Source organism: Spea bombifrons, chromosome 3 (genome assembly GCF_027358695.1).
Source record: "Spea bombifrons isolate aSpeBom1 chromosome 3, aSpeBom1.2.pri, whole genome shotgun sequence".
Lineage (NCBI taxonomy): Eukaryota > Metazoa > Chordata > Amphibia > Anura > Pelobatidae > Spea > Spea bombifrons.
In genome coordinates this window covers 57,706,266-57,731,119 of record NC_071089.1, presented here as the reverse complement: position 1 = coordinate 57,731,119, position 24,854 = coordinate 57,706,266, and the positions used below count along the sequence as shown (strand labels likewise).

At 43.7% G+C, this 24,854-nt stretch overlaps 1 protein-coding gene across 1 annotated transcript in view; it reads left to right on the top strand.

The window, feature by feature from the left end:
- The window catches only part of SLC35F1 (solute carrier family 35 member F1), a 137,217-nt gene that overhangs the window by 73,270 nt on the left and 39,093 nt on the right, over positions 1 to 24,854 (top strand). The window contains exon 2 of the mRNA XM_053458934.1: positions 15,005 to 15,180. Within this exon, the coding sequence (XP_053314909.1) occupies positions 15,005 to 15,180 (176 nt within the window). The remainder of the gene's footprint in view (positions 1 to 15,004; positions 15,181 to 24,854) is intronic.

Below are 24,854 nucleotides of genomic sequence, written 5' to 3'. Positions count from 1 at the left end.
GAAAGTGGAACGTTTAAAGTGTGTGAGACTGGAACAGCATTTAAACATAAAGTGGCAAAATAAAATAAATTAAGGAGTTTCGCACAATCTAGCTTTTGTGACATACCCAGCTGAAAAGCAGCAATAACTCAGGTGTTATTTTCTTACTTTAGGCTTGTTTGTGATGCATCAATATTGGCAAGTGGATGATGTATAATAAATTTATTTAAAATGAAGTGTGCATAAGTTCAGTTGATGGATGCTCCCGGGAACTGTAGAGTATGACACATAATGCACATCTTATTATTTGATGAATCATTTTCCTACTACCTTGATTAATTGGTACTTTGGAAAACAGTTAAAACAATACATGCTGTTGAGCCGGTTTTCAAGGCACAGAAACTTCTACTCAGTTATAAACTATATAAAAAACACTAATATGCCTATTCCACAGCTATAGGGAAGATAAACTGTTGTTGTGGCAGAGTTGACACGGGCAGGCTGTTTAGGAAGCAGAGGTGGCACGGGCAGTTTGTTTAAGGGGCTGAGGTGTCATGGGCAGGCTGTTTAAGGGGCAGAGGTGGCACAAGCAGGCTGTTTAGGAGACAGAGGTGGCACAACCAGGCTGCTTAGGGGCTGAGGTGGCACAGACAGGCTATTTAAGGGGCAGAGGTGGCGGACCAGAGATAGTACAAGCAGGCTGTTTAGGGGGCAGAGGTAGCACAGAAAGGCAGTTTGGAGACTCAGAGGTTTGGCATGACGGTGTATGATCCACTTAATCAGACCTGTCAGCGAAGATTTTACATGAAAATACATAAGGCTTCCCCAGACATGCAATTTACAGCACACTCCCAATATTTTGCCATAATCACAGTCCTCATCTTTTTTTTAAACAAATATGCTGGGTGTAACTGCTTGCAAAATAGCTGTTTTTTCCCAACAGGGGAGAGGGGAGCAGGCTTCTTCAAAAGGGCAGAGGTCCCTTTTCAGTTGCCATTAGCAATAGAGACACACCTCTCTCATTTCCCAGCCATTACTCGAAGTGTCTGTTTTGATATGCCACTTCCTTTCCATTCCTGCTTCCTCTGGTCTTGCACACCCCTTTTGCATCTGCTGGAGATCCTAGCTCTGCTCAAGGTAAGACTGATGAGTGAATGTGTGTGATGGTTGGGTTGATGTGTGATGGGTATGAGTTGTGATGGCTGAATTTGATGGGAGTTAGGTGTAGTGTGTGATAGCTGGGTATGATGGTTAGGTGGTTATAATGTGCAATGCCTGGGTGTGATAGGAGTGAGGTGTGATGTGTGGTGGCTATGTATAATAGGCATTAGATTTAATGGATGGGTGTCATAGGAATGGTGCGTTATTGGAGTGAGGTATGATAGGAATAAGCTTTAATGGGAAGCATGGCGGTGTGATGTATGGTAGTTATGAGTGAGTTGTGATGTGTGAAGAAGAAAGAACGAAAAGGAGGAAGAAAGGAAGAGATAAGAGGAGAAAAGAAAAAGAGGGGGAGAGAGAGAGAGAAAAAAGAGGGAGAGAGAGAACTAAAGAGAGAAGAACAAATTGAATACATGATGGGACGGAGTAGAACAGTAGTGAGAAAGAAAGAGATATGGAGAGACAGAAGAAAGAGACAGAACAAAAACAGGAGGAGAGTGGAAGAGAGGAAAATTAAAGATGGGCGTAAGGTGTGATGGCTGGGTGTGGTGGGCGTGAGGTGTGATGTTTAGTGTGATGGTTGGTAGGGTTCAGAGCCGGCCTTAGGTGTTCTGGCGCCCTGTGCGGACTACTCGTCTGGCGCCCCCCCCATCCCAAAAAAAGAAAGGAATCAAAACTTGTAACAAAACCCCAATCACTATATACTACGCCAAACATTGATGTGGTGTAGGCCTACCACTTCATTGTCTGGCTTAGTAGTAGGGATGCACCGAAACGAATTCTGGACTGAAACCAAAAGTGCAGCATTTACCTGTGCAGCACACCATAACACATAACAAAACAATTAAATAACAATATATATATATATATATATATATATATATATATATATATATATTAACAGCAATCACATTCTTATCATGCCCGCAGATTCCAGGATGTACTCGTAGACTACTTGGCATGATAGGAGTATGATTGCCCTATGTACCCCGTCTCACTCCATTCTCCCTATCTACCCCCTCCTAACTATCTACCCTCTCCCTCTTTGAAGTTCACTTACCTTTCAGAAGTCCTGCGGTGAGGGGTGCAAGGCCTCTGCCTCCCAGCTCTGCCACTGTATGGAACAGTATAGAGTGATGGGAGTTATGATGTACTTTAGAGCATAATTATATAATGAAAAATACATTGGAAATGGTACAGCATAACACCCATCACTCTCACACCCTTACCAATCCACACACATACACCAATCCACACATATACACCAATCCACACATTTATACCAATCCACACACATACACTAATCCACACATATACACCAATCCACACATATACACCAATCCACACATATACACCAATCCACACACATACACCAATCCACACATATACACCAATCCACACATATACACCAATCCACTCCACACATATACACCAATCCACACATATTCACCAATCCACACCACACATATACACCAATCCACATATATACACCAATCCACACACACATACCAATCCACACATATACACCAATCCACACATATATACCAATCCACACATATATACCAATCCACACATATAAACCAATCCACACGCATACCAATCCACACGCATACCACTCCACACATATACACCAATCCACACATATATACCAATCCACACGCATACCAATCCACACATATACACCAATCCACACATATACACCAATCCACACATATACACCAATCCACACATATACACCAAACCACACATATATACTAATCCACACATATACCAAACCACACATATATACCAAACCACACATATATACCAAACCACACATATATACTAATCCACACATATATACCAATCCACTCTCACTGTCACTCTATGCTTTCCTACCTTTCCTCTTTCAGTTTCTTTGCCTCCTCTTCGCTCTTCTTCTTAGTTCTTCTGTCTTCTCTTCTTCCGGGTCAGAGGGCACGGAGACCGGTGGGCGCGGCTTCAGTGCTGTGCGCCGGGATCTGACAGCAAACCCCGGCGCACAGCAGCTGTTGCCGCGGGGATCACAAGGGAGCGGTATCGGAGGTCTGTTAAAGACCTCCGATACTGCTCCCTTGCGAGCCTGCTCCTCCAGCGGCGGACATTACTGTCCGTCTCTGGAGGGGTGCCGGGTGCCCCCATACTGGCGGCAGCGGACCCCGCGGCGGCAGGGGCGTTGGACCGCGCTGCGGCGGACCCCGCGGCGGCAGTGGCGTCGGACCGCGCTGCGGCGGCGGCGGACCACGCGGCGGCGCCCCCTGGAGTGTGGCGCCCTGTGCGGTCGCACAGGTCGCACACCCCAAAGGCCGGCCCTGGTAGGGTTTCCACCTGGCCAGTGGCAACCGTAAAGAAAGAAAAGAGAAACTCTAAAGAAAGAAGACAGAAGTCGAGGAGGTAAGGTTAGAAACAAAGCTTTGGAAAAGGAGATAGGAATGTGTAGCATTTGGCAGAGAGGGTAGGAAGACGTTGAGAGAGTGAGTAAGAGTGAGTAAGCATGAGAGTGTGTGAATAAGAGTGAGAGAGAAAATGAGTTAGAGTGAGAGTGGGTATGAGTGAAAAAGCTACAAAAATGATGATGGGAGTTATGCTGCATCACATTTAATGTCTGGCTTAGTATATAGTTACATAGTTACTTGTAATGCTATGGCATACCACCATCAGTGACTGCCTTAGTATATAGCGATGGGAGTTATGCTGCAGCCCCATTAATGTCTATCTCAGTATATAGTGGTGGTAGTTATGCTGTACCTCCATCTGTATCTGGCTTGCTATATATTGATAGGAGTCATACTGAACCCCCTTAGTGTCTGGATCCCTATATAATAACTGGCGTCATTCTCTACCACTGTTCGTGTCTGCTCATTATATATTCCTAGGAGTTGTAGTGAACCATATAGATATATCATGCTTAGAAGAAAAAATGAACAAAGCTTATTGGCAATACTTGCTAATATGGAGAAACATTCTCTAGGAGAGTATCAGGCTTACCTCACCTTAAAGCATATTCCAGATGCAAAATGCCAGGCGAATTTCATCTGCATGAAAGAACAACCAACCGTAAAAGCACATTTCAGTCTCTTTCTGGTCAGTGAGCTTTAGATCTACTTCTGGATTAACCTTCGCTCTTACATAAAGCATATGCTTCCTCGGTTCACCATCTTTTCAATAATTATGTTTTTTTCATCTGAAAAAAAATCCACTTTGAAGAGAGCTGAAAATATGTGTCTTGTGGAACCATGTGAGGTCTAAGGTGAAACAAATCACGATTTATTAAAGAGCCTCTGTATTTGGCTAGAACAATTGCCACCAGGGATGTTGCTAAGTCTCCAAAAGATCTGGGGCTAGAGCCCACAGCTGATTTGATACCAGTAGAGCCTGCTTTGGGAGTGGTTGCTCCGCACACTGCACATATATACAGTATGTACACATTTATAAATCAACAAAATTATGATTTCTTTATTTCCAGCAACCTCTGTGACATATGCCAAGTCCATCTGCTTTACCTCTCTCTTTTTTCCATAACTTTCTGACTTGTCATAATCTCCTCCGCTTCACACACACATTTGTGCTCACACATACACATCCATGCTCACATACACATCCATGTTCACACATATGTACACATCAGTGCTCACACACACACATCTATTCTCACGAATGCACATATCCGTGCTCACATACTGTCAGGACCCTGGTAAGCAGGTCGGGTAGGAGCCCAGTAGCAGGGGATACAAGGGGTTCTGTTTGCACCCCACGATGCATGACGGAAGTGAGGTGGTACGGACAGGCGAAATAACACACAGCACAACAGAATACGAAGAAAGGTACTGTATTGTAACAGGTGATATGACCAGCAAGTAAAGGCAGTAGTCTCTATGCAGGATGCCCACTGGCAGGGCTGACGGTTATGGAGGCCCACTGGGTGGGCTGACGGCAGGAAGCCCACTGGCAGGGCTGACAGGTACGGAGGCCCACTGGGTGGGCTGACTGGTACGGAGGCCCACTGGGTGGGCTGACGGCAGGAAGCCCACTGGCAGGGCTGACGGGTACGCAGGCCCACTGGGTGGGCTGACTGGTACGGAGGCCCACTGGGTGGGCTGACTGGTACGGAGGCCCACTGGGTGGGCTGACTGGTACGGAGGCCCACTGGGTGGGCTGACGGCAGGAAGCCCACTGGCAGGGCTGACGGGTACGCAGGCCCACTGGGTGGGCTGACTGGTACGGAGGCCCACTGGGTGGGCTGACGGGTACGGAGGCCCACTGGGTGGGCTGACTGGTACGGAGGCCCACTGGGTGGGCTGACTGGTACGGAGGCCCACTGGGTGGGCTGACTGGTACGGAGACCCACCGGGTGGGCTGACTGGTACGGAGACCCACTGGGTGGGCTGACGGCAGGAAGCACAACTGGGAGGGCTGACTGGTCCGGAGGCCCACAGGGTGAGCTGATGGCAGGAAGCTTAGGTACAGGCAGGTAGCTCAGGCACTGGCAGGTAGCACACGGTACAGGGCCAAAGCAGAGCGGTCCATGCACCTCAATGCAAAGGCCCTGACTACAGGGCAGGGCAGGTTAATAAAGGCAGGGCTTCACTCAGGTGATCAGACCCAGCTGACCTGGTAATCTGATCCTGAGCATTGCAGAGAGAGGGAGAGGGTGGCCACTAGTGGTAGCAGCCGGACATAACGGCAAAAGTAATCATACATGATCCGGGCTAGCAGGGTGGAATCCTGACACATACGCACACATTTGTGTTTACACATGCACATATCCATGCTCACCCATACTTATTCATGCTCACACACATACACACATACACGTCTTAATGGCTATGTGTACCTATTTTACAAATATAATTTCTTATACGCTAACATCTCTTAAGCAAATACATTTACTAGGTAAGTGACAATGGGTAAGTGATAAGATGAGGTGAAAAGAGTACTTTAGTGTCTTTTGTAATCTATATCATTGCCTCCCTATCTTAAAGTACTGCAGCTCTGAATGGTTTTCACAACTAGCTTTAAAATATGATTTTTGTGAGGTTTTAGTGGTGGGAGCTTTGTGATAGGGTGAGCAGTCATGTAATTATGGAGTATTAGCCAATGACAAATTATTTACCTAGTAATGTTGGATGAGGAGAAGCGTTGGTTATTCATTTCAGTTTTGTCTTCATGCCTGGGAACTTACCAGGGCAGGCTACATGGAGCCAGCTACATGTGTGTCAGCATATGGTCGTAGCATGATTGTTTTGGCATGTGTGTGTGTGGGTGCTAGTGGATGGTGTTAGCATGAGTGTGTCAGTGTATGGTGCTAAAGTGTCATGGGTGTACAGTCATGAGTGTACGGTCAGTGGTGTGAGGGAGAGTAGGATAGGATGATAGTCTTTGTATGTATGTGTATGGTGTTAGAGTGGGTGTTATACTAATACAGTCATTTCAACACTTTTAGTAGGTTGGGGGTTGTGCCTGAGGCTTTGAGCATTTAACACCACTCCTGTGCCAACCCTATATCATATAGAGTTATTTGCTACACACAGGTAATCATTTTAAAGGAGAACTTGCACTAAATTATTAATAGTATCAGATTAGAGCAAGGAATTCACCCAAAACATCACATGATACGGAACAATGGCAGCCTTCAGGTTATTGGAACAAAATTAGGTAATAAATTGTTGTACTTTATACACAAAACTATAAAGTTAATCGCATATAAATATTAATATTCAAATTTACCGGATTGCTTGACATAATAGTTCATAGTGCTTTCCTGAGCTTATTACCAGCTGGCAACAGTCATTCAGTCATGTTTGATTGTCAGAGAAATCTCAAATGCTCAGGTCTGTCTGTTGATTTCCATGCAGATGCTGTTCTTGGTGAGTGAAGCAGGAGTTTGTCATTATGCTTTCATAACAACACTGCTGTTAACTTCTGTCAACGTATCAAGTGCCCAATTAATCTCCTAGAATGTTCTCAACAAGATTGTCTTGCAGAAGGTGTTTTACAATCCATTACCAATTCTGGAAATAATTATTTTTTTTACCATATTACCTTCCTCGCTCTAGTATTCCAAGTACTGCTAAGCCACTTTTCAATGCCAGTCAATCTTACATCTTTAAATAACATCTGTTAATTCTGAATATGGCAAGAATGTAGATATTGTTCTGAGATCTATACAAATTGCCCTGTTTACCACATTTGGCTTCCGTTTAGACTTCAGCTGATAAAGTGTTACTGTAGTAAAGAACTTATTTACGTTACATCGTTTTGCATATAGAGTTTGTCTAAAAATTCTTTGTGTTACTCAGGAAGCACAGGGAGCATATTCTGGATTCACCTAAGAGTAAATATTACATTTGATCAATCCTACCTGCTATGCTATGTTTCCATACATTATGTATACCTGCAAATATAGGGTTTGTATGTCTTATTCAGTTGATCTATACATGCAGGTGCTGTTTACATGTGTTGTTTCATTGATCTATACCTGAACTACAGGGAGTAAGTAAAAGAGAGGTGTGGCTTAGTGAATGAGAAGACAAGGGACTCTGTGGATGATTATGGGGAAGAAGACATCTCAAAGTCATGGTCAGGGTCAGAAGGAGGAAGGACTGTACTGACTTTTTTTGGTGTGGGAGCATAGGGAGTGATTGCATGCTAGGAAGCATGGAGGGGGGCCCAAGGAAATGCTTGCCTATTGTTCAATATTTAAAAAAATGTTTTTGTTACAAAGATTAGCTGTTTTTTCCTATTTTTAATGTATTAAACGTAAGTTATTTTTATCAGTTTTTAAAATATTATTGTAGAAAAGAGATGGAGAGAAAGAGGGGTAAGGGATAGTGAGGAAAGAAAGAATTCTTACCTGGGAATTCCTTTTCCTTGTCCATTTCCAAGGTGGCACATGAGAAGAAGGCTCCGCCTACCAGGTAGGGCAGGAAACACTATAAAAAAAGGAGACCTCCCCCTTCCTCCCCAGTGTGGTTAAAAAGAAAGACTCAGACAAATAAAAGCCAAACAAAGTAAATTTAATGGGTGGGAGAAAAAGTGTGCCACCTTGGAAATGGACAAGGAAAAGGAATTCCCAGGTAAGAATTCTTTCTTTCCCTTGCCATTCCAGGTGGCACATGAGAAGAATTAGCAAGATAGGGAGGGAGGATTCCAGTCTGTAGGACACGACGACCAAATTGAGACTCGTCTGAGAGATGAAGATTCAGCCTGTAGTGCCTTACGAACGTATGAATCGACCTCCAGGTCGCAGCCTTACAAATGAGAGACGGAGACACCCCGGAGAGTTCAGCCCAGGAAGTCGAGACGGATCTGGTCGAGTGAGCCTTCAGGCCGGAGGGAGGTGCTCTTCCCGCGGAGACGTAACATAAAGTGATTGCGTCTTTAAGCCAGCGGCTCACGGAAGCCCTGGATACTGATTTGCCCTTGCGGGTCCCCGCAAAGGACAGAAAGAGAGAATCGGATTTCTTCCAGGCAGACGTACGTGAGAGATAAGACAGGATACATCTCCGCAGGTCTAGCGAGTGGAGTTCCAGTTCTTTGGGATTCTTGGGATCCGGACAGAGAGTAGGCAGGACGATCTCCTGATCCGAATGGAAAGGAGAGACTACTTTAGGGAGAAACTCCAGTGGCAAACGAAGGATAATGCAGTCCGGCAGAATCCTGAGAAAAGGTTCTACTCTGGAGAGAGCCTGGAGCTCGCTCACCCTCCTAGCAGAAGTGAGGGCTACTAGGAGGACAACCTTGTAGGTGAGCAGCTTTAGAGAGGTATCCTCTAGAGGCTCGAAGGGAGAAGTGGTGAGTTGGTGCAACACAAGGTTAAGGTCCCAAGGCGGGACCGACGGACGGAGCCTAGGGCGAAGTCTACACATTCCCTTAGAAAATCTGGAGGTCCAAGGATGGGAAGCCAGATGGAAGTCCAAGAAGTTGCTCAGTGCCGAGATCTGGACCTTGATAGTAGCAGGTTGGAATCCTTTATCAAAGCCATCTTGAAAAAAGCGCAGCACCTCACGGATAGATGGAGAGGATACTTCGTGCACATTGCACCAGGCGATGAATGTTTCCCAAACCTTCTGGTACTTGGCGGTCGTAGAATTTTTGCGGCTGGAGAGAATGGTGTTCACCACTGGTGCAGCTAATCCTTTAGAGGTCAGGATCTCCCTTTCAGAAGCCATGCGGAGAGGTTGAATCGGGAGGGATCTGGGTGGAGAACAGGACCTTGAACGAGAAGATCCTTCACCTGAGGAAGAAGCATGGGTTTGTCTATGGACAAGGTGGTAAGGTCCGAGAACCAAATTCTTCGAGGCCAGAAAGGAACAACCAGGATGACTTTTTGAGGATTTTCCCGAATCTTCCGGAGCACTCTGGAGATTAGGGGAAGTGGAGGAAAAACGTATGCGAGATCGAACTCCCAGGTCTGCGAGAGTGCTTCCAGGCCTCGGGGACGGCCGACTGGTGAAAGAGAGAAAAACTCCTTTACCTGAGTGTTCAGATGCGTGGCCATCAGGTCTATCTGGGGAGTACCCCATTTCTTTGTGATGAAGGCGAAGACCCTTTTGTTTAAGGACCATTCTCCCGGAGGTACTGAGTTCCTGCTGAGGTAATCCGCCTCCTGATTCAGTGAACCCTTGATATGGACCGCGGAGAGAGTACAGCGACTGAACTCCGCCCATCGGCAGATCTGAGCAGTCAGGGTCTGCAGGCGTCTGCTTCTGGTGCCACCCTGCTTGGAAAGGTAGGCCACCACGGTGACGTTGTCCGAAAGGATCCTGATGGACTCGTGCCGCAGGATTGGAGACCAGAACCTTAGAGCCCTCCAGACCACCAGCAGTTCTAGAAGATTGATGTGCAGGCTTGATTCTTGAGGAGACCAGGTTCCCTGGGTAATAAGGCTTCCCATGACAGCACCCCAGCCTGTCAAACTGGCGTCGGTGGAGATTACCACCCAATCTCTTGTCTGCCAAGGGAGTCCCTGTGAAAGCTTCTTGGCTGACAGCCACCAATGGAGTGACTCCCGAACGAAGGGAGAAAGCCGGACCTTCTTGTATAGGGACGTCCTGGAGCGGTCCCAGTGATCCAGTAAAAACTGCTGAAGAGGTCTTGCGTGAGCCAGTGCCCAGGGAACCGCCGAGATGGAGGAGGTCATTAGACCGAGCAAAGACATGACGGATCTGAGGGACACTGACTTGCTCTGTAGGACCGCCTGTGTGAACTCCCGTAATCTTAGGATTTTGTCCTGCGGGAGAAACGTCTTCTGTACTTCTGAATCGAGGATCATTCCCAGAAAGGTCCGACGTCTGTTTGGGAGTAACTTGACTTTAGAGAGTTCACCAACCATCCCAGGTTGTGGAGAGTCCTGAGGGAAAACTCTAGATAGGATTGGAGCAATGATGCCGAGGCTGCAATTAGGAGCCAATCGTCCAGGTATGGGACCACTTTGATGCCTCTTTGCCTCAGGAAGGCCACGACCACTGACATGAGTTTCGTGAAGATCCGTGGTGCTGAAGCAATTCCAAAAGGAAGGGCCCGAAACTGAAGATGACGAACACCTTGAGGCAGTGTAACAGCCAGACGGAGGAATCTCTGGTGGTCTTCCCTGATGAGGACATGTAGATAGGCATCCCGAAGGTCTATAGTGACCATGAAGTCCCCCGATGAAATAATCTCTGTGGCGGACTTCAGGGATTCCATCCGAAACTTGTTGTATTTTATACAGGCATTTACCAACTGTAGGTTGATTATTAATCTGAATTTCCCGGATGGTTTTGGCACGACAAAGACGTGGGAATAGGTTCCCTCTCCTATTTCTAGATGAGGTACCGGGACTAGAGCCCTTTCGTGAATTAAGTTGTTGAGTGTGGAGAAAAATCCCGCTCTTTTCCAAGGATCTGCGGGAGGCATGGACAGCAGAAATTTCTGGGCAGGTAGGTGAGTAAACTCCAGTGCATAGCCTTGATAGATGATGCGAAGGACCCAGGGGTCTGAGGTGATCTCTTCCCAGGCATGAAAGAACCCGGTTAACCTGCCCCCTACTTGAAGCCTGCTGGCGTCAGAACCTTCCTGATTTACCGTCCCTGCCTCTGCCTCTTCCTCTCTGAAATCTACCTCTTGCGTAGGGTTTACCCCGAAAGGACTGGTAGTCTTGATTGGAGGTAGAGGGCCTGTAGAACTCCCTGTCTCTTGGAGCTCTATAATAATTAGACCTGAAACGAGGTGGTCCTTTCCTCTGAGGTAACCAGTGCTTGTCGCCCGTGGTGGATTCTAGAATCATGTCGAGGTCGCTGCCGAAGAGGTGATTCCCCTGGAACGGAATGCTGCACAGCTTGTGTTTTGAGGCATTATCTGCAGACCACGACTTAAGCCAGAGCGCTCGTCTAGAAACCGCTGAAAGTGCCGTAGCTTTAGCAGATGCACGGACAGATTCAATGGAGGCATCGGAGATGAAGTCAATTGCTAAGCAGGTGTCGGACAGGTTTCTTGCGACCTGCTCAGTTCCTGGAATAGATGCCAGGTCTTCCACCGCTTGTTGAAGCCAGATCTTAATGGCTCTAGAAGTTGACGCTATTGGAATGGCTGGACGAAAGTTCGCCGCTGCTGCTTCAAAAGCCCTCTTGGCGGCATTCTCAGCCCGCCGGTCCATGGGGTCTTTGAAATGGGACGCGTCCTCCATCGGAATGGCTGTTTTCTTCGTGGCCTTGGCTACTGCGGTGTCCACTTTCGGAACTTCCCAGGCATCAGAATTCTTACCATCAAAAGGGAACAGCTTTTTGATTCTGGAAGACGTGAAGAATCTCCGGTGAGGATATCTCCACTGCTCCGTGATTATTGCTGAAAGTGAATCGTGAACTGGAAAGGTCTGCGGTTTCCTAGAGTGACCCTGAAAAGGATCCGGTTTTGAGACTGGTATGTCATCCTGTAGATTCAAAGTGGATCTGACTGCAGAGATGAGCTTCCCTGTTTCTTCAACTGGGAAGAAAAAGGTTTCCTCCTTAATTTCCCCCTCCTCATCCGAAGACTGGGGGTCATTCGACTGGTAGTCGAATTCCGAAAAAGGAGCCGAATAATCTTCCAGGGTATCTGGAAGAACATTTGGTGGACCCTGCTGGTAAAGTTGATGCTGAGGCACCGGGGCCTGAGTGGAGCTTGCCATGGCCCGAAAACAGTCAAAGGTAGACTGAAGTTCTCCCTTCAACCAGGAGGTAAATTCTGTTGCGGAAACGTCTTTAGGCCGAGAGCAGGAGCTGCACATTTTGGCCGTAGGGTCATGTAGGGTCTTTTTACAGGAAGAGCAGGCTTTGTGTTTCGTTTTTCCCACAGACTTCCTATGTGGGGAGGCCTCAGGAGGGATGTCTGGATTTTGTCTGACATGACTGAGGAGAAAAAACACAAAGATGAGACCACAGAAAGCAATGGAAATAGGCAATGGAAATCTCCTTACAACCCAGGAGGGAAACACCTACTTGAAAAAGGCAATATACAATCCTCAGGCACAGGCAGGCACAAAAAAGGAGTAGAAAATGCAATAAAACAGCACAGGAACGAGAGCAAGGAAAGATCTTACCCATTCTGGCGTTTTTATAGAGGCATTTAGGCGCCCAGGCCCGGAAAACGTCACATCCGGAAATTCCCCGTCAATTGACCTCTCGTGACCCCGGACGCAGTGCAGGAAGTAATGCAGATAAGAGAATAATGAAAAAACGGGTGCCGTGAAACCGGCACAGCCGGCTATAGAGTCCCGCTCGCAGCGCCTCCGGAGCGCTCTCCTGCCGTGCCTCACGCTGAGGATTCCTCCTCCCCGGGACGGAGAGAACCGGAGCCCGGGGATGCACGTCCCAGTGAGCCCCCTGGGCTGTGGGCAGCATATAACGAGGACTGAGCCTCGAGTAACCGCGAGGACCGCGGAGTTACAGCCTCCGAGGCTGCCGCATCACCCTGGATCCACCGGGATCACTATCGGGGATCGGAGAGAAAGGACGCCCCCCCGGGGCTCCAAGAAAACAAAAAAGAAGAGAAAAGGTAAGCTACAGCCTAACCGCTACCTGAGTAGGGCAGGAAACAACACTGGGGAGGAAGGGGGAGGTCTCCTTTTTTTATAGTGTTTCCTGCCCTACCTGGTAGGCGGAGCCTTCTTCTCATGTGCCACCTGGAATGGCAAGGGAAAGAGGTATCTGATGAGGAGAAAGAAAGGGGTATCTGATAGGGAAAAATGCTACCCCATCAGATTTTTAGGGGTTCCTACTCCCATGCTTACTAACTAGTATTTATTCTAGGCTTTTACAAACACATCCATTTTAGCCCTCTAGAGTTTTACCTTGAGCTTTTTAATTCTCTGTGAAGAAACTGACTTTATCATTAGGATTAAGGATACTGAGTTTAGTAAGCTTCTGCTTCAAGATGTGATAATATGTTGCCTTGTGGCAGGACCATATTGTCTAATTCTAGCTGAATCTAACAGCTGTTTTCACTAATCGATCATCTCCAGAGAGGGAGGGCCAGGCGCTTCAACATTCAGCTCAGGGATCAAACTATTTGTTTCAATATTTGATGGTTTCTGTGGTCGTTGTACATATGGAAATATTCTTTGTCTTGCCCATCATCAGGATAAATTATTGGCAAAAACCTACTTTAATCTAAATTTGTTAAAATAAACATATTTTATTTGCAGACCCAGTGACTGATTGTTGTTAGTCGTGTGATATTTTTGCAGACTTTTCCTGCTCATTTACCATACGCCTTATGCTGATTCCTTATGGCAGAGCTAATAAGGTCCATTAACTTGGCCTCGGGAGACCAATGGCTTCAGAGTGACTCTAACGCCGCCACGGGGCTCGCCTGGCATAAACCAATGAAGAGCAGCTGCCCTTTATTGATTGATGCCAGAGGAGGCCCCTGCCGGCTTTTACAGACCTTTAAAATCCTGGCGACAAAGCTGCTGCATACTGTTACCGCGTTAAACCTGTATTAACCACTGTTATAAAAACGGCAGCAAACGAAAAGAAAAATGAACACGAAGAACTTACACGAATATTCGCCTGAAAAGAACATGGGAACAGGCGAATATTCGTGAATATTCATGACTTGCGTCTCTCTTCTACTATCATTACCTATTCTCACTCCTGTATTCAGGAATTCACCCCTGCTGTACCCCTTCTCTGGAATTCCCTTCTCCGTTCCATGAGACTTTCTCCCTTGTACACAACTTTCAACAGCTCTCTGAAAAAACACCTTTTTTGAAAAGCATACAACCTTTCCTCCTAACACTCTCAGCCACCACCCTAATCAAGCCATCTGAATGACCAACAACCTCTACAGATCATCCGGACCTTATGAACTCATCCTCATCTAAGCAGTCATCTTCTATTGTTTCACTTGCCCCTCAACCACCGACTACATTATAAGCTCGCAAGACAAGGGTCCTCTGCTCCTTTTGGACCAGTTTGTTATTGTGTGTGATTTTAAATTATTCCACTAAACACGCGCTACGGAATCTGCTGGCGCCATATAAATAAATGTAATGTAATGTAGATAAGTACACTTTGAATGTTGGCACATTTACCAACCGGTAAATGGCTTCCTGTACTCTTTTCTAACCAATTATTTTTTTGCTCTTTTGTGTAATTCACAGTGTTATTCATTACATTTATTATCTTGTTATCCTAAAATTAAATTTAAATGTTATTTTAAAGGTTATTTTAAAATGTTAAATATTAACTTAGAATCCAATTTTTTTTAATTATGCAAATGTACGTAAGTGAATATACATATTTACATGAAAGTACATAACTAAAGTTATATGTTTTATTTACGGACAATGATAATATTAATACTTCATTTTTATTATTTTCCCCAGGGAGATGTTGTTGTCCATAGCACTGGGACAGGTGTTATCTCTTCTAATATGCGGCATCAGACTCACCAGTAAATACTTGTCAGAAGATTTCCATGCCAACACACCCCTATTCCAGAGTTTTCTTAATTATATACTTCTATTCTTGGTGTACACAACTACATTAGCTGTAAGGCAAGGTAAGGTGCTGTTTTAGTTGACATCGTACATGTTTATAACTGTTTTTATTGAGGCATCAAAAAGCATGCAGAGAGTTGTTAGATGCAAAAAAATGCACTATGGTAAGAAGACACATTCTTTGGTAGCTTCCAAGGATGATAATAATTTCCTAGAAGCATATGAAGCTCTTTAACAATAGAGTAGGCAGGTAATTCCAAAGACAGGGAGAAGGCTTAAAGAATTGGAAGATGTTACGAGTGGGAGAAAGATAGAAGTATAAACTGAAATCAAATTTGTCTAGAGGTGTTGGGGTTGAGAGATAAAATGTGTGAGGGTGCCTCACTAATAATGCTAGTAATCTTTGAATTGTAATTTGGAAGCTATTAGAAACCAAAGAAGGAATACTGCATCACAGGACAGATGATGTGTAGCTGCTCCAAAGGCACATTGTTTTGGCAGCTATCTATGATTTTATAGGGTCAGCTAGAAGAAATAACCAGGCCTGGACTGACCATCTGGCTTGGAAAATACCTGATGGGTCCGTACCCTTACCTCTACTGCCACTCTAGTGGCAGATCTGGTTCTTTAGTGTACAGCTACTGGCTGTATACACACGGCAAGAGTGTAGTGTGCCGCCACATGTGCATCATATAGTGGCCAGTAGCCTTAATGTGCTAGGGCTAACTCTTACCCCTGTTCAACCCTGTGCATGCCCATTATTTTCTGCTGTCTTATGTTAGATTTGGGATAGCCAAATCCCATGCTTGTTAAAACTTTCTTACTGAAAAAAATATCTATCGTTTCTAAAGCAAGACCTTGTCTATTAAATGGCAGATGGGGATACCCACCACTATACTAACGAGGATTGCTACATCACTTCTGCTGATATATGAGGAGCAACAATGAGAAAATCTGGCATAGTTTATACTGCGTAACAATATTCTATTGTAAACATAAAGGGAACACAAGGAACATACACGAAGATAAACGACAGGGTGAAAAATAATACACTGGCAGCATTTGAGACATGGGGCTATACAGATAAAGCAGATGAAACTACTACATCAAATTTAACCCCCAATATAATGCCTGGAATCTTTATTTTAAGATTAAGGGAGTTGGAAAGTCAACAAGCTGTGTGGAGGATCAGCTTCACTTATTACAGCTGAATGCTTTTCTTACTGAGTTTCAGCAGTGTCTGTTTTTCTGATAAATGGCCTCAAAAAAGATAAATGGCTTACAAGGTCCAAGGCAACATGAATTTACCGCTTGAATATTTTCACTAGATAACTAGTATGTTAAATCTAGATAAAGAAGACAATATAGTTTGTCTAGATTTGGAAAGACAATATATTCATAAAAGGAGGTATTAGAAATTTTACCCGTTTGCTAAGGTTTCTTTTTTTACAACCTTATCCATTCCAGTTGTAATAAATGAGGCATGTTTAGAATAAAGGCTGGCAAGCGCAAGGGTTCCTTCAAGAATCTGTCCTGCATCCTATTGCATTTAATTTCCCAGTAAACATTCCCTGCATTTTTTATTTTTATATTTCTTTGAAGATGCCAAAAAATACTTACAATTAATGTAACAGAAGTTGCTCACTTATTGGAAATATATATACACCCATCAGCCATACTGTAACATTATGACCACTGACAGGTGAAGTGAATAGCACTGATAATCTTACCGTGGCACCTGTCAGTGGGTGGGATATATTAGACAGCAAGTCAACATGTCTTACTCAGAGTTGATGTGTAAGAAACAGGACAAAAGGGCTAGCGTAAGGATCTGAGCGACTTTGACAAGGGCCAAATTGTGATGGCTAGATGACAGGTTAGATGGTTTAGAGTATCTCCCAAACTGCATCTCTTGTGGGATGTTACCGGTCTGCAGAGGTCAGTACCTATCAAAAGTGGTCCAGGGAAGGAAAAGCGGTGAACTGGCGACAGGGTCATGGGCAGCCCAGGCTTATTGATGCACATGGAGGACAAGGGTGACCCGTGTGGTCAAATCCATCAGATAAGCTACTGTAGTTTAACTGTAGCTGACTTCTGTCCATTGTCGAAAGTGCCTACAATGTGCACGTGAGCATAAAAACTGGACCATGGAGCAAAGGAAGAAGGTGGCCAGGTCTGACGTGGATGGCCGGATGCTTGTGCGTTTCTTTCCTGGAGAACACATGGCACCAGGATGCATCCATGGAGGCCCCAACTTACAGGACTTAAAGGATCTGCTGCTAATGTCTTGGTGTCAGGTACTATAGCACACATTCAGAGGTCTAATGGAGTCCATGCTTCAAAGGGTCAGGGCTGTTGTGGTGGCAAAAGGGGGACCTACACTATATTAGGCAGGTGGTCATAATGTTGTGGCTAAGGGGTATATGTATGGGTATATATATATTATATATATATATCACATGGTGTAGAGCAAATAGACTTTAGGCAGGGAGTGGATGTGATCAAAGGAAATGACTTGAAGGCCAGCGTTCTAATTTCTATGGGTGAAATCCGTATAGTTCTCATATATGATGACATACAAGAATTATGTGACATATTACTATGATACCACCTTTAACGCAAAATAAAACTCCAGAAAAACAACACAGAGTTCTGATGTATGGGTGTTCTAACAAGAAAAAAGCCTAACCTTTATCCTACATTTTCACAACACACAAAAGGAATTTGAAAAAAATATTTGTTTTGAATTCCAGAATACCCACAAGACAAATGCTTGCTTACGTCTGTCTTTATTCACAAAAATTATTTTTTTAGCATTTTTGTTCTGAATCTGAATCAAAAAAGAATATTAGATATTTATTATACATCTTATGAAATGTTTAATGGATGGTTTCATATACTCATTACAAAATGTAATAGTTCTATGTTCTCTACTGGAAAAAAATAAATCTGCTATACATTTTCAAATTTCCACTTTCAGTAGTGGATAACGTGATGTGGCAATTGAGAACTTTACTAATCAAACCCCATAAAATTATGGAATGAAATGGCAGCTTCCTGATAATGTGAAGCGAGGCATCTGTTCTAAGCAATACTGGCTGATAGAAAGCTGTTCCTCAATTAACTCAGAGAGCTTTTCACAGCCAGGGAATGCCCTTCATTTAATGCAGGCAAATATGCTTTATTTCCACTTCAGAAACACAACGCAATTGGTTATTTGTCTAATGTGTTTATTTGTTCCCTTTCATCCCTGATACAATCCAGGGTTTATATAATGTAATTGCTTATGTTATATATATACTAATGGTGTTCTGCCCCTGCTAGAAGCTTTGTATTATTAAAGGGACACATAATATGCATTTTACTGCTTATGAGATCTCAGTGGTCCCTTTCAGGGGCATATCTAGAGTATTTGGCACCTGGGGCAGATCCTGTATGAGGCAATCCCCCACACACATAAAAATTTATATTGGCAAGAATATTTATTTCACAAATGTGTAAACTGTATGTCAACATATGTGTAATATCTCCTGAACAGATATGGTACAGCATAACTCCTATCGCTATATACTGAGCCAGACATTGATGGTGGTACGCTACTGGTCCCATGCAGAGAAAGTGATCCCATTTATTTAAGTGAGAGTGATTTTCTGCCACTGATTGACTTCTTCAAGCACAGTGGCACAAACCAGAGTGAAGCTGGAGCTGCAGCTTTTACTAAAAGTTCTTTAATATGCATTCTTTATTGTCTGGGGCATTGCAGTATCCAGAAACCAAATTATATATGTGTGTTTCACTGCACTTTGCAGCGGATCTTCATCCTAAAGAAATTTTATAGTAACACATTCATTTTTCAATGTCCATTGTCTGCGTGCCTAGACACTTAATAGAACATCAGTCTGTGTCAGGCTTTGTGGGCAACCATGCTTTCCACCCACATACTTATTGATGTATTTCCTTTTTGTTGCATTACAAGGCATTACAAATCTCAGCTGTTATCAGCATGGATAACATTTGGTAGTAATGGTTAATATTTCCTTCATGTGACTAGGATGCTCTTAGTTGCTCGACTGAAACCAGAGCACTTTAATGGAGTGCATATTTTTAGGTTCCCCTCCTCACCAAGATCAAAAAATATTCCATGAATTTAACACTGTTGTCTTCTCAGAGGCTCATTGTCAGAGAAAGGCAGACTTCTTTTGGCCGGTAAAGCCAAGTGGCCTCCAGGCCCCTGTCCACCCTGTGCATGCACGCAGAAGTTCTTACTTTGTGTTATGTGACCCCACTCCTTCCTCCAAAAGAATTTGGACCAGCTAAGAGCTTAATTCAGTGACCCATTTACATTTTACGAGGTGTTAATTGTTGTTGAAAATGCATTGTTTGCCATTCACACATTCATAGGCATGAAGAAAAGTTTTTTTTAAAACTACTTTCAATCGACAAAGGCGGAGAAAAAAGTTTTGGGAGAAAATATAACAGACAATAGTTTCATGCATAACAACTTCATCAACAGTGACTATTCCTTAAATACGCACATGATAATTACCATTTTTTATTAAAATTTAGTACCAAGCTCACTTTCTACAGCATACCAATCATTAAACAAAATCATTAACAAAATTAAATGCCACATTACCAAGTGGCGATCCTAGCTATAAAGACTTACTGAAAGGTACTATGGGAAGAGATATCAATGGCAATATAATTCCTGGATGGAAGAGTATTCAATGATACTACAAATTCCTATTTGGAGTCTTTTCATTCATAGAACTTTGCAATACATATACATATTATCTACTTCCCACTTCTCATTCGCACCACTAACCCTATGCTCACCCCTGATACAAACACATACAGTAATATGTGCACACATGGTAATTCTACAGTAAACTAAGTACCTCGGGTATATAAACAATAAGTTGGCTGTAACATCCTATGATATATCATAAAAGATTATCTGCCTAGACCAGTGGGTCCTGACTCGCTCAACGCACACTAACAGGGCAGGATTTATTCTATTCCAATATGGGCGATTAGAAACCTGGACCTGAATACTAGGTTGGGAACTACTGTGCTAAGTACGTTTCTAACATTTAAGGTATCAGTGTCTCTAGTTCCATGCAGCCAATAGGAAGGCTTCATTTTATAGACATCTAGCCTGGTGGTTTTGTGGATGCATAATAATAGTGGAATTTAATAATGCTAAGAAGCAGCTTAGAGCAAAGTGATTAGTACTAATGCATTTGAACAGGTTCTACTGTATGTTCTATGTCTAATGTCTCAACATGTTTGTTGGAATCCATGAAGGGCTGTTCTGGAACTAGGAACAGGTCGGTTCAAATTCTTCAGGCAGAGCCAGTTGCCTTTTCTATAAATTATTAGGTCTTGGAGGCTGATATATATAGTGATGTTCCACTTACTTCCTGGGCCAAAATATGCCAGCCATCTCCAGTGTGGAATTTGCCATTCTGTAACAAGTACATTATACACTTTGTGTGTGAATGGATACCACGGGAGATATTCTATGTTTTTAGTCAGGCCCATGTATATTTTTAAAGGGAATGATGACTGATTCCTTTAAAAAAAAAAGGCATCCAAGATACAATTAATGTATGGTTTATGTTTCCTTTAGATCTATAGTATTTTTATGTCATGCCTAGAAAACAGAAATTGGACCAGACACTGCAAAATACTAAAATCATAAATTCTTTTTGCTGATATAACTGCCACCAGTTGCAGTCTTCAGAAAGTTAATCTTAATAGTCTACTTCAAAGGGACATTTCTAAGTGATTTCCATTTAGCTGTCTCAATTTGGTTTTAAACTTTTGATTACACAGAAAAATCTTTATGATTAATAGCTCTTAACACTTTATGAAGGCAGAGATTTAAATGCCAATTAATTAAAAAAAACTTCTTGTAGTTAGTCCAGAATACATGGCAGATATCTTAAAAATTAGTATTGAACAAATTTTATCAAAGATTAGTAATAAATAATCATAGGGAACCTTGCTGTAGTAAACTACTTTTCCAAAACACTACTTTACCAAAAACAAGTAATAGCAATGCACAATGACATGATGTCCCAACAGTGAACAAATATTGGTTGCTATAGGCTGTCCAATGTGCTCCTACTGGACTGAAGGTACATAATCTAAAAGAATGCTTCATGTCTATTAAAAATCCGACACTGAAGTTCTCTTATAGCAAGAAGCAGTGAAAGACCTCCCCACTAAAGCTGAAATGTTATCCCTGTTCCACTCAGTGTTATTTGGCATCCGAGATGACTTGCAAGAAATCAAGGAGAACCTTGATCAACTGGGAGACCGCGTGGCAGCTCAGGAGGAAAACAAAGACAAAGTACACGCTACTGTAGATGAAATATCGGACTGAGTTTCGTTACAACAAGGTACTGCTGCATGTATCCTTAGACAAATGGAAGACCTTGAGAATAGGGGACGTCGATCTAACCTCCGTATTCGCAGCTTCCTCAAATCGATCTCCAATGCCGACATTGTCTCCACCTTGATGTCCTTATGTAATAGGATACTAGATTGGCCGGTGGATACCCCTATCATTCTTGACCACACTGAAACCGCGAGCTTAGACCTCGAGGTCCTGACACACAGCCTCCTCTTGACATTATCTGCTGCCTTCATGAATACCGCACGAAGGAACACATATTACAAAAATGCAGATCAAAATCTTCCATCCTATTTGAAGGACATACCATCAACATCTTTCAAGACCTTTCCCCCATCGGACTACAGAATCCGAGGCTGCTACGTCCACTCACTACAATAGTGAGAGAAGCCTCAATTCCTTATCATTGGGGGTTCCACTTCTCTCTGACCGCGAGGAAAGGCACACAAGCGGTGGTTCTGCGTCAACCAGCGGACCCACCTGGATTCTTAAACACGGTAAGACTTCCGGATTGGACAACTTCATCGTTCAAGGCACCCAAATTATTGGACCCGACGACAGACTGGTCATGGTTCTCGTCATAAACGGATCACCAGGACCACAAACACGGAGGACTGACCATTCTATCCACACAACACGCAACAGCTAAGATATCATCCTCCACGGCTACAGATATAGAACCCTCTGCAATTGGACTCCTTTTGTCCATAGATCCTCCGTATGAGGACCGGCTCCGAAGACACGGTATTAACCTTCTTCCCTCAATATAGTTATATAGGGTATCCCACTGCATTACACATTCACCGTGGCTGACAACAGTCTTAGGTTACTGTACCACGTCCCTCTCTTCTACAATACATTTATTTACTTTTTGTCCTACATATTCATTGCGCACACACCCTCACTACACTACTATACTACAGAAAAATCCTCTCTCAGACTACACGTTGCACCCCACATATTCATACAATCTTTGTTTTACTTTTTACCTTCTCCCATATTATTATTTTTAGAATGTTGTACACACCCCCCCCCAGAGCTTACCATTCAGAGCTCCTTTGGTCTCTGTCATTTGGTGTTTGCCCAGTTTACTGGTCAAGGTGCTCTATCTTTGATGCTCTGGCATCTTGCTCTTATTTTTTGGATAGGAGTATATTTTTGTTTTTTGTTATGTATTTTGCTCCGACAAAAATGTTTGCTCATCCAAGAAATACATTTTCGGGCCACTAAAGAACCCAAAATAACCAATAAAAAATGTGTAACCTTTTTTACCTCCAGTAACCCTGAGGCATAAATAGAAGGAATGGCTATCCTTCTTTATAAATACTTACCCTTTCGCACCCTGGATAGCTGGCAGGACTTGGAGGGCAGATGCCTTTTTGTAAAAGGGTTCTTATGCCCCCATAAAATCACTTTGGCAAATGTCTATGCCCCTAATCGCCATCAACCATGATTCCCAACATCTGTCTTAAAAAAACAGATGCAATTTCATCAGGGCCTGACTATATTAGGGGGTGACTTTAACATGACCTTGAATCCCTCACTTGACAACTCTGCTGCTACCTCTCACATTCCTTATGCCCATATAAACCGGGTCAAACGACTATTATTGGTAGCCCAACTTATTGACCCCACAGAAAGGGATTACACTTACCACTCCACTTTACATAACTGCCATACACGCATTGACTGCTTTTTTCTTTCACACCAGTGCCTTCCCACACTCTATTCGTCTACTATAGGGCCAAGTATCCTGAGTGACCATGTGCCAGTCTTCATGTCTATAAAACTTGCCTCTTTCCTCATCAGACCTTGGGTGTGACGTTTAAATGAAAATATTTTATCAGACCCCACTCTCTCCTCAGACGTCGCTGAACCTCTACACCATTACTTTAAAGAAAATATCACCCCTGAGGTCCCTCTACCCACAGCGTGGGAAGCACACAAAACAGTTGTCAGAGGCAAATTGATACAAATAGGCTCTCATCTCAAAAAACTAGAACTTGCAGCAACTACCCTTGACTTAATCAAGAAAATAACACAATTAGAAAGCGTACATAAACTCAACAGAGACCCCGTCACACTAGAACAACTAGACACTCTTAGATCTCAGCTAGCCGCCAACACTAATAGACGTCTCAAATGTCAATTCCTCCTTACCAGGAGCAACCCAGCAAGTTGTTTGCTAGAGCTTTCAGGGCCCAAAAGACCACTAACTTTATCTCAGGAATTGAAAAAGGCAAACAATACTCCACTACCCCAGACATCGCGGAGTGTTTCCGCAAATTCCAGAAATTATACAACCTGCCCTCTGTACGGGATAGCCATCCTAACTATACTCAAATCCTAGATACATACTTAAATAAGTCTCACAATTATTTCCTTGGGGAAGAAAAACATCTAGCCATGTCAAGAACACCCTCCATGAGGTAAGGGTGTAATTGTCAAAGTCTAAATCAAGAGAAGACTTCATGAAAGTTAAATACAGAGGGTTTACCACAAGGTGCAAACCACTGGTAAGCCTGCCCTGTGCCCTTCCTCTGCAGCTCAATCTCCTTCCTTACTCTGGGGGGCTCCCAAGCCATTCCAAAATTATTCACAAATGTGGTTGGACCAGCCCTTTGTGAACACTGGTGCCGCACCGCTGCGGGGAACTCTGATAGCTGACAGCCGGGGAAGGTCTGCACGATGGACGCAGACAACCCCCGCTGCTAGCCACACCTCCTTCCGGCTGCAGTGTAAGTTGTCTACTTGAATCGCATAGAAATCTACACGCTGCCCCGGCTACACACTGGGGACTCAGAAGCACCGGTAAGTGGGGAGGGGGGGAAACAGGAGGATCCAGGTCCCCTGCAGCTGCGGGGGATCTGGATCTTAGTCGTCTCATAGTCAGACCTATTTGAGGTCTGATTATAAGACGACCCCGATTATAAGACAAGGGGTATTTTTCAGAGCATTTTCTCTGAAAAAAACCTTGTCTTATAATCGAGCAAATACGGTATTTATTTTTAACAACTCTGTTCAATTTTTCCTTAGAATTTAATATTCAGGCCTTATTCAAGGGTCCAGCTCAATAATAAGACACACTTAAGTGCACTGATTTGACCACACTGATATCCTCTTCCAATTCACACCTGGGCTATACTTGTATCCTGTCATTTACATTCTTGCATGCAAGGAGTTTTTGCTTACGCAGTGAACACTTTTTTCATTTACTGGGGCCCTATTAAGGTCCTGCTCTGTCTCCATGACAATTTCATGCATTTTCAATTAGGTCCTTTAGCATTCTGTTTGTGCAAGCAAGAAAAAAAATAT